Source organism: Sprattus sprattus (genome assembly GCF_963457725.1).
Source record: "Sprattus sprattus genome assembly, chromosome: 4".
Taxonomy (NCBI): Eukaryota; Metazoa; Chordata; class Actinopteri; order Clupeiformes; family Clupeidae; genus Sprattus; species Sprattus sprattus.
Genome location: NC_137923.1, coordinates 33,270,085 through 33,281,226, shown reverse-complemented (window position 1 = coordinate 33,281,226; position 11,142 = coordinate 33,270,085). Strand labels below are relative to the sequence as shown.

General features: G+C 43.0%; 1 protein-coding gene across 4 annotated transcripts in view; it reads right to left on the bottom strand.

Annotated features, from left to right (window-relative positions):
• Nucleotides 1-3,460: 3,460 nt before the first annotated feature.
• Nucleotides 3,461-11,142, bottom strand: part of rpap2 (RNA polymerase II associated protein 2) — a 33,863-nt gene continuing 26,181 nt past the window's right edge. For all 4 annotated transcript variants that reach the window (XM_080836409.1, XM_080836411.1, XM_080836412.1 and 1 more), the window contains one exon: nucleotides 3,461-3,761. In XM_080836409.1, the coding sequence (XP_080692535.1) occupies nucleotides 3,608-3,761 (154 nt within the window). In that variant the 3' untranslated portion in view covers nucleotides 3,461-3,607. The remainder of the gene's footprint in view (nucleotides 3,762-11,142) is intronic.

Sequence of the window (11,142 nt, the reverse complement as noted above, 5' to 3'; positions counted from 1 at the left end):
TTTTATTGACTAAATATGTTATTTCAACTTTTAGACAACATTTTAATTGTTTTTGGACATTCAGTGTTGAAGGCCGCGATATGGGGCCAATTGGCCTATATTCTTTACAACAGTATAGAAATAGCCCTGGTTGTAGGCAAAGCTATGCTAAAGACTGTGCAAGATTATTTCGTTTGTACTTTCGTTTGAACTGATGGCATCTTAACTTAGGTCATAGCCTTCTTTTTTAGGATGGCCTCTGTCTGAAGAAAGAACTAACCTCTGTAATACTTTTGACAAGCAGTTTGCCTACAGTTCATCATTTCAGTTTTTCGCTATGTTATGCTTTTTCCAGATGTTTACCTCGTTGCTGAGTCGACAGTGATCTGCTATCTTGAAAAACACATACATGTACTATGCCGAGATCCTTCTTGGTGAAGTGTAAACGGGCCCATAGCCACCACCGATCCCGGAATGCGGAGCAGGACTACCATGCCTTTATATGTGGTTTTCGCGCAGGTATTTTTTTTATTGCATTGTTGCGCTCATCGTGTCAAGGTAAATCGGTTGTGACAAGCTGTTTCGCTACACCGTTTAGAGACAACGCTGTTTATTGCACATGTTTACAGGCCTCTAAACTCGGGTGTGCAAATGAAATGACTGATTTGATTAATCTTTAGGTTCAATAAATATCGAAGAACGGCACATGACGGAAGAATATTACAGGCGCCTCACAGCTGATTACCCCAAGTCTCTTTCCTGTTGCGAAAATAGTCTTTGTGCTCGTTCTTGGAACCACGAGACATGTACAAATATGTCTCCATCTTCTTTCCCAGGTAGGCCTATTAAAAAAGAATTATTGCCTTGATGTTGGGCCTTGCACTTACTTTCGTGTGATTCATGACGTGAAGTGTTTCATAATCTACATGTCTCCAACAGATCCGGGTAAATGTCCGCTAATATTTAAGCGTGAACTTGATTCTACTGTGATGACTACCCCTACTTCCATGTGGACTTTTTCAGGATCGAATCTTAGACATTTCTCTCAACATGCAGGCTTACATTACCTCGCTCCTTCTGGAGCGCAACACGGACTTTCTAGGGATTTTTTGGGGACCATGGACAGCGCCGCGCGTTTTGATGAGCCCAGAACTTTATCAGGGTTTTATCAGGGTTTTTATGCCACTACCAATGAGCCCTGTAAAATGGACTGGGAGCTTTTCATGAAGACATCCACATTTTCCCAGCAGGAATCTCACACAGGTGCATGTGGATTGCAATCAAAGAGGTCATTCATGTGCACAAACTGCAAAAAGGTAGGCTTCTAATACTTACATAGATAAAACAGTAGGCTATATACGTAATCTTTATATCTTATTCAAATGTATAAACATTCCTAATATAATTTACATGGAATTATATGGTGCAACAAACATTATGTTTTTCTGGCATAATAGGTTTTTTCCACACCTCATGGCTTAGAGGTTCACGTTCGTCGATCACACAATGGCACCAGACCCTTCGGATGCGGAATTTGTGGAAAGACTTTTGGTCATGCAGTCAGCCTGGAACAACACAAACCCCTCCACTCATTAGTGAGTCCCACTGAGCCCATGAGATAAGCCTGTGCCATGTAAAGTCAACAGTCCCACATGCCAGAAGCCTAACACGTGTGTCATTGTGTCCACAGGAAAGAAGCTTCACTTGTACAATTTGTGGCAAAAGCTTTAAAAGGTCATCTACGCTGTCTACACACCTGCTGATTCACTCAGATACACGTCCCTATTCTTGCCAGTACTGTGGAAAGAGATTTCATCAGAAATCAGATATGAAGAAGCACACCTTCATCCATACTGGTAAGGAAAAGTGAGAGAAGCCACATAAACTGAATGTAGGGTTAATACTTAAATAAACTAAGTAGTCATATAGTCTTAACTCTGTTCTGTGGTCTATACTTTCAGGGGAGAAGCCGCACAAGTGCCAGGTTTGTGGAAAGGAGTTCAGTCAGAGTTCCAACCTCATCACGCACAGTCGGAAGCACACAGGCTTCAAACCGTTTGGATGTGACCTCTGCACTAAAGGCTTCCAGCGGAAGGTGGATTTAAAGAAGCACACCGACACCCACCATCGCCAAAAATAAAGACCAAAGCCATGATTTTGGACCGGCAGCCAGCAAAACAAAGCGCACTGCACATTGAGACGTTCAGTTGGGTGGAGAACATTTGGAATAGGCCTGGCCTGAACCATCAGACTTTAAATAGACCTTGGGCACAGACCCAAAGCTTCCTAACTGGAGGTCTATGTGTGGAACCTTATTTGAACTGTTAGACATGAAAGAAAATAAAGGGTTATTTTTCTCCCACAGATATGTGTCAAAGGATATGCAAGGTTCAGCTTCATTATTTGACACGCTGCAAATGGAGTCCCTGTTCCAATGACACGTTTAAGACAACTAGGAACTTGTTAAATTTTTTAGGTCCAACTCAGAACATTTGCACTAGAATGAACAAAATGAACAAAACAGAGTTGTACATAATTGGTGGTGCCTTGGTTAGAGACTGTATCTTTCTTTCACTGAGCCACTGCACTTGTGCAGGTAGCTGACAGGCCATCAGTGACAGGCTGGAATTAATAAATATAAAGTTTCGTTCAAGTGAGTTTGTAATTAGTTGAAAAGATAAAGCACTTTTTATTATAGTTTATGTAAATCCTAGCCTGCAATATGTTTTGAGGGATCGTCAGGTATTACAAGTCCAATTCCATGACTGAGTGATGAGGAGGTGCTGTCGGAACATTGTCTTAGGCTGTGGTGTATGCCATGGCATCATCTAAACCTTTGGATGGTGAACTAGCAAAAAACAAATATATATATTTTTAGTGTTGGTGTTGAATTGAATAGTGAACTCTTATTCAATAAGCATGTCCAGTGAGACAGGTAGAGCTATTTCAGCTATACAGTATACAGGGACATTTTTTTAATTCCTTGTGCTATTGGTTGAAGACCACAACGGCCAATCCTCTCACTGTCACATGCAAGTACGCATACCCAACGACCCAACCAATATAACAGCTGCCCAACCATAGAGCCTGAGCAGCAGGATTCAACAATAAACAACTGCCTGGTGACAGCCGCAACACACACCACATGTTGTGCCCCAGCGCTTAAAGGCTCAGAGTCAGTTATATCATTAATGAGAAAAATATTAATGAGAGAATGTTCACATTCCTCAATGAGTGTGGCTTGCAGCTCAACAACAGCAACAGCAGCAGCCAGTCCCCTGACAGACAGCTTTATGGTTGCTCTCTTCATGCATCATAATCTATACATTACAACTACAATGTTGTGTACGTTTGTATCATAAAGTCCAATCAAGTAGACACATATCTCATACATTTTATTTAAAGAAATACAGAACATTCTCACAAACATGATAAGTAAAAACTACAGTACCGCAGTTTTTATTAAATGGGTTAACAGAACTTTATGAAACTTAAAGGCTATGTTATCCCTCTCATTCTTGTGCCATGATTCTGCATCTCTTCAGTATACGTGTGCTTCCAAAGGTTCTCATGGAGAGGTGCGCTGGTCAATCCTGTTCAATAGTGCCTCTTCTGGTGACTGAGGACATTACAGGCACAGTTTAACTTGGGGGCAGAATGATCGCACAAGGCTGTGTAGGTCCTCGGCCCTCAGTTGGAAGTCCTTCATCAGAGACGATATGAACTCCATTGCAGAAGGATGGGTCAAACTCTCCTTCAGTAGTGGAGACACTCCTGTTAAACTAACCCATGCAAGAACAAACAGATTAATACTGATTTCTTAGGCATTAACCCACTAGATGGAAAACACACAGCATTGGATCTCAGTCTGAGCAAGTCTGCCATGTTTCAACAGCTGCATGGCCCTGCTAGTCAAGGGGTTCAATGAGTAAACCATCATACAATCAGCAAAGATTAGCTATATTATACAGTATTGCTCAAAAAACTGTTTGCATTTTTGCACACATCTGAAGATCAACACATGTGCTTATAGCAAAACTGAGGAGTTTTCAAATCCATTCACTGCATATAATTGAGAATGCAGTTGTTTGTCATTTTAGAAGACCACATTTGGGCTGAAATTTACATTTTCAGTTTACATTTACCTTTCGCCAAATCTATTTGGTTACAATAAGGCAATCTAAGTTGTACATGGCTGACACCAAACAGCGTATTTTATGTCAGTTTATGTTTTCAGTGCTAAAAAGACCACATTAAACATGACAAGAGGGAAATTGAAAAACTGAATTGAATAACAGACAGAGTTTATGCAGATATGTAGAGATAGGGGAAATAGGAAGAAAGAGACCCCTATCTACACATTTTGGACTAAAATCTCTAAGGTTCATATTCTCCCATTCGCACCTCAGTCTAATGGGCCTCCAGTTACACATATTCTCACTACTAGCTGATAAGGGCAGAATACACACGCAGAATATGGAAATGTAGTTTATATGAGCAATGAGAATGTGCATGGGAGAAAGCGGTCCAATGAGAATATGCATGGGAGAGAGCGATACAATGAGAATGTGCATGGGAGAGAGCGATCCAATGAGAATGTGCATGGGAGAGAGCGATCCAATGAGAATGTGCATGGGAGAGAGCGATCCAATGAGAATGTGCATGAGAGAGCGGTCCAATGACGATGTGCATGAGAGAGCGGTCCAATGAGAATGTGCATGAGAGAGCGGTCCAATGAGAATGTGCATGGGAGAGAGCGATCCAATGACAATGTGCATGGGAGAGAGCGATCCAATGAGAATGTGCATGAGAGAGCGGTCCAATGAGAATGTGCATGAGAGAGAGCGGTCCAATGAGAATGTGCATGGGAGAGAGCGGTCCAATGAGAATGTGCATGAGAGAGAGTGGTCCAATGAGAATGTGCATGGGAGAGAGCGGTCCTAAAGAGAATGTGCATGCATGAGAGAGTGGTCCAATGAGAATGTGCATGCATGAGAGAGCGGTCCAATGAGAATGTGCATGGGAGAGAGCGGTCCTAAAGAGAATGTGCATGGGAGAAAGCGGTCCTAAAGAGAATGTGCATGGGAGAAAACGGTCCAATGAGAATGTGCATGGGAGAAAGCGGTCCAATGAGAATGTGCATGGGAGAAAGCGGTCCAATGAAAATGTGCATGAGAGAGAGCGGTCCAATGAGAATGTGCATGGGAGAGCAGTCCAATGAGAATGTGCATGGGAGAGAGTGGTCCTAAAGGGAGAATTTGCATGAGAGCGAGCTGTCCAATGAGAATGTGCATGAGAGAGCGGTCCAATGAGAATGTGCATGAGAGAGAGCGGTCCAATGAGAATGTGCATGGGAGAGAGCGGTCCAATGAGAATGTGCATGAGAGAGAGCGGTCCAATGAGAATGTGCATGGGAGAGAGCGGTCCAATGAGATTGTGCATGCATGAGAGAGCGGTCCAATGAGAATGTGCATGGGAGAGAGCAGTCCTAAAGAGAATGTGCATGGGAGAGAGCGGTCCTAAAGAGAATGTGCATGAGAGAGCAGTCCAATGAGAATGTGCATTAGAGAGCGGTCCAATGAGAATGTGGTGAGAGAGAGCGGTCCAATGAGAATGTGGTGAGAGAGAGCGGTCCAATGAGAATGTGCATGGGAGAGAGCGGTCCTAAAGAGAATGTGCATGCATGAGAGAGCGGTCCAATGAGAATGTGCATGGGAGAGAGCGGTCCTAAAGAGAATGTGCATGGGAGAAAGCGGTCCTAAAGAGAATGTGCATGGGAGAAAGCGGTCCAATGAGAATGTGCATGGGAGAAAGCGGTCCAATGAGAATGTGCATGGGAGAGAGCGATCCAATGAGAATGTGCATGGGAGAAAGCGGTCCAATGAAAATGTGCATGAGAGAGAGCGGTCCAATGAGAATGTGGTGAAAGAGAGAGGTCCTAAAGGGAGAATGTGCATGAGAGCGAGCGGTCCAATGAGAATGTGCATGGGAGAGCAGTCCAATGAGAATGTGCATGGGAGAGAGCGGTCCTAAAGGGAGAATTTGCATGAGAGCGAGCTGTCCAATGAGAATGTGCATGAGAGAGTGGTCTAATGAGAATGTGCATGGGAGAGAGCGGTCCTAAAGGGAGAATGTAAATGAGAGCGAGCGGTCCTAAAGGGAGAATGTGCATGGGAGACAGCGATCCAATGAGAATGTGCATGGGAGAGAGCGATCCAATGAGAATGTGCATGGGAGAGAACGGTCCAATGAGAATGTGCATGGGAGAGAGCCTTTGTGAATGCACCCACTGGTCTCCAAAATCAAATCTTAAAACATTCAACTGAGCTTAAACAGCTTGTCAACTGAGCAGAGTAGTCGTGACTTCTTGCCCTGGAGTGGAGAAGAATGCATATAGTTAAAGTGGAAACTGAATTTATGTTTGATTTAAGGCTGCTTCTTCTCTGTCATGATTATATTTTTCTCCATCCAAAATATACTTCAAAGGATTTGAAGCCATTGTTGGTCAAGAAGTATCCCAATTCACATGAAATGGACTGGGAACACTAAGTAAAGTGTGTGTGTGTGTGTGTGTGTGTGTGTGTGTGTGTGTGTGAGAGAGTGTGAATTGGACTGGAAACTCTAAGGACCTCTTCTAGCTGCAGACACGGCTTCTCTAGTGACAGTCTCCGGAGAGAAACATCCCGACCACAGCAATCACAACTTTATAGTTATGTATAATTATGATGGCACAAGACATACGATTGGTCATCAAGTATGTTTCTACTTCTCCACATTTCAATGAGTAGAAAGAATCAAATCTGAGTTCTGTGGAAATCTCTGGTGTTTGTATAAGTGCGTTGGTGTTATCAGAGAGCTGAAAGTGGGCCTCAGGTGGAGTGGTTCCCATGGACAGTGCTGGCATGACATTCACAGCAATCAGAACACACGATAAGAGCAGCCTTCTGTTGACAAGTAGCCAGGGCATTGCTCTGCCTCCCGTGTATGTGTGTGTCGTGTGTGGTGTGTGGTGTGTGGTGTGTGGTGTGTGGTGTGTGTGTGTGTGTGTGTGTGTGTAGTGTGTAGTGTGTAGTGTGTAGTGTGTGTGCGCGTGTGCGTGTGTAGTGTGTGTGTAGTGTGTGTGTGTGTGTGTCAGAGGTTCCGCTAGAGAAAAATGTTGCCGTTTTCATTTGCCGGACATTTTAATGATAAGCCGGCCAAATATCCATTTCTGCTTCTAAATTAGCCTATTGAAGAAAACTGACGGCATGCGTAGCTTAAATAATAACATAATCAGGTAGTTTAGAATGCAACATGCTTATTTGCCTAAGTTTACAATGGGGAAAAAAACCTTTAATGTCTGATGCGCGTCAATAAGTGTCCGTTAATCACAACCTGCTGTGGCGTTAAATTGAGCGCCGCAACATGGTCATTGCTCTGACTATGTTCAGGGTTTCCGCTACGTTCATTTCAGCGTGGCGGGCCGCCGCACCTTCGTCATTCCCCGCCACGCATCGGAAAAAATCGGAGCCCTGTTTTTTGGTGTGTTATTTGCCACATCAAAGGATTCGTCTGCCTTTCCCGCACTTGATCAGCGTTCCACGGCTTACCACAGCCGGTTTACATACTCCCCCCGCCCCCTCTCTCGTTTCTGACACACTGGCCCTCAAACTAGAAACCGAACAACTGGATCAGAGGTACGTGACGTTGAATTAATTTTATCTTACATGTGAGAACAAGTTGTTGAACATTGTGCAGGGGTTACATCGTAGGCCTAATATGTTGTAGACGTAGACGGCTGGTTTCTCACATTGCGTCTATTTCGGGAGGCTAAATGTAAATAAGCTTCAGTAACGGTCATTTCTAAACGCACAGCTGTGTGTGGTCCCTCAATGAGCCCTGCACTTGTAGCGGATGACAACAGAGCAAAGTTTGTTAAAGGTAGCAAGTCCGAGGCCTGCGTGGTTTTAAAATAGGCGGACACCTTCGCAGAGCTCATAGATCTATTAGTTAGGCTAAGGACAAGCCGACCAACTTAGCGATTTCGTTCGTAATAAATACAAGAACAGTTAAACAAGTAGCCTAATAGCTAGTAATTCCCGCCGGAGTTTTCGAATCCAAAATGTCAACGCGTCCTCTTCAAAGATAATAATTCTAATGCATTTAGATCGTCTCACTCTGTCCTCTTTTTCAGATGAGTTTGCTGAAATACTTCACTAAAAAAAAGGCCAGCTGCACTTATTTTTACATCAGTGAAGTTTTGCCAAATAGGTAGCTCATGAGGACCCATACTTTGTACACCTTTAAGGACCTGAAATAATGACATTGTCCCGTATTTAGAAACAAAAGTACAGTTCTGTATTGAGCTGAAACTGGGCCCACAATTCGGTTAAAATGCAGGAAATTGCGTCTAAGAAATACAAAATTTTATGGGGGGGGGCCCCCAGACCCCCCGCTGAGGTGCCACCGCACCTTACAGGAAATCCTGGGGGAAACCCTGATGTTCATTCTAAAAGTATTCGACCCTCTTGTGAATCCTTTGCGTCGCCTTTTCGCTGTGCTAACAGAACATTTTACTATGACTATCAATTACCTCGCACCTTAGCTAAGAGAACTTGTCACTCCATAACGCCATAAACGCCCGACATTTTGGCCTTTTCTCTGGTGAAGCTGTTCGAACATCTAGGGCTTCAGGTATTCAGTATTTGGAAAGTTCACTTTCTAGATGAACTAGTTCAGTTCATAGTTTATAATTCAAAAGTTCACAGCTCCAAAAAATTAACTTGTTCAGTTCGTTTTTTCAATATGCTGCGAGCTATAATTTTTCCAAATCTCTGTCTGCAATACCGCTCTCGGCTCCTACGCAACTTCGGCGCGCTCACACACGGGCATAGACAGTAAAATGAAATGAAACGCGTTCAGACGCAACACTGCAGGTATTACAGGTTCATCCTCGTCAGACGGTTTACCCTCATCAGTTGCGTTTGGCCTCTGATAAAAAGCTTTTAAGGCTAGTCTGCTTGCCCATGTTCGCTCCTTGTTTGTTACCGACGGTTTGCGCTTTATTTAAAATGCAGCATATGCGTGTTGTTTAATAACAGCAGATTAGCCTGTTCCTTTAAAACATAATAAGGGCAGTGCACGTTTGCTTTATAGGCCTTAATATTAGGATTGTTGCCAAATTCAGATTGTGTTTGCGAGACGGGATTTTTAAGAAATTCCAATCAGACAATTTGACCGGTTGGCTCCGGACAACGGAAACGCTGGTGTGTGTGTGTGTGTGTGTGTGTGTGTGTGTATGTGCGTTTGTAGTGTGTGTGCGTGTGCACAGGCGGAGATCCCGGGGGGATCGCATAACGTTGCCCCCCCCCCCCCCCCCCCCCCCCCAACAAAATTGAAAAAAAAAAAATTATAATAATTGTAATATGAAACAAACGCACGTCGACACAAGCGGTGCTTATTATAACGAAAAATAATGTACATTTTAAGTGTTGAAAAATCATGATCCCCTATTCCTCAAAGAGGTTCGGTTCACATGCTGTTTCCAAAGGGTGGGGCTACAGCTCCGCGTTCCAGTCAATCTGCCCAGTACACGGTCAGGTTGTGAGATTGTTTCTCGTCCTCTCTCGCCTGCACTACAACAATGGCAGTACCAGTACTAACCCGACCGGTGGGCTATCGCACGCCCCCATCATTGAGGCAAAGGTAGTGAGTGCCTCATCTCCGTGCTTTTTCGATGTTTTATTTCAGAACAACAAGACTGAATAGGTTCTACGCATGTGCACGTTTGTGTTTCAATTCTACAGACTTCCTGGGATTTAAACAAATAAAATAATAATAAATATGAGAATATGTCTACATTCATTGTTTCCATTAGGTCCGCTTCACCTGCTCTCTCTCTGACAGCTGCAAAAATCTATTTGTGCAAAAATCTATAAGTGCTATGTATGAAGAGTTTGGTTCCAAAACGCGATAAACGCCATTTTTTAAAAAAATTGAGTTCTCACCTAAATCAATATTGTACTTTGTCGGTATTGAAAAGTACATATTCGATTTTAGGCAAAACGCGATATCCGCCGAGTTATTCTACCTTGTTTTCTCCCTTTCTTTCCAAACCGCGACAAACGCCAGTCTCCCTTCTCTGCAGAATGCTATACATCAGCTCAACCAATCACAGCGCACCATTCCATGTAAACAGTAGACGCGGCTCACTGAATGCAGCTGTCATCCTAGTGCTAGTCATCTTCTTGATAAACCGACAATTATTACTTATCAAACAATACAACATGAATCAATTTGACGGAATGGATGAACCTGTGATGGTTTCTGCAGTGGGGAAAAATCGTAAGGCATCAAAAGCAAATCATCAACGCGAAAAAAATAAATAAATGAGGCACTCGGGAGGAGGAAAAATTCCGGCAGTTACCTGTTCTCACAAGAAGGCCACTAACTTCTGTCACGCAGACGCATTGACCCCAGGGGATCTATTGAAAAACTTTCAATCTTTGTATTCAGCATCTAGCAAAGTCGAGCAGGATCAAGTTATTTTACAGCTGATCTCTGTCAAAAAAGTTCAGCGGCGACGTCCAAAGGTTGGCAACAGCGACATTCAGAAGGATAGGGAGATCACTAATGAATATAATTTGCTGACCGAAGATCACCCGACAAAGATTCCTGTCTGCAAGGCCACCTTTTGCAGCGTAATGGGTGAGTTTCATTTAGATGTTTATGAATTATATTATTCATACACGACATTTGTTTCACGCGCATTGGTGTTTCCATGGCAACAGTCTTAAAAGCTTACCGCTGCCCCTCAGAGCAGAGATGGACAGAATGTAGAAACTCCACTGGTCTGATGTATTGCTTGGGCACAAATGTCCTAGCCTAGTTGGCTGGTCATAAGCCATTGCTATTTGATAAATAACAAGTTTACTGCAAGTTGAATGAATGTAGATAAGTAGGTAGTAGGCTAAGTAGGTATAGGTTTTCCTTTTTAAATGTATGAATGACTGTCATTTAGTTGTCTGATGCACTGCTTAATCACAAATGCCCTTGTTGGCCATGTCTAATGTCATTGTGAATGGATTCTGTGAATTAATAAATTAAGCAATGGATGAATTAATGAATAAATATGTAGATAGATAGATACATAAATAAATAAATAAATACAATACATACAGACAT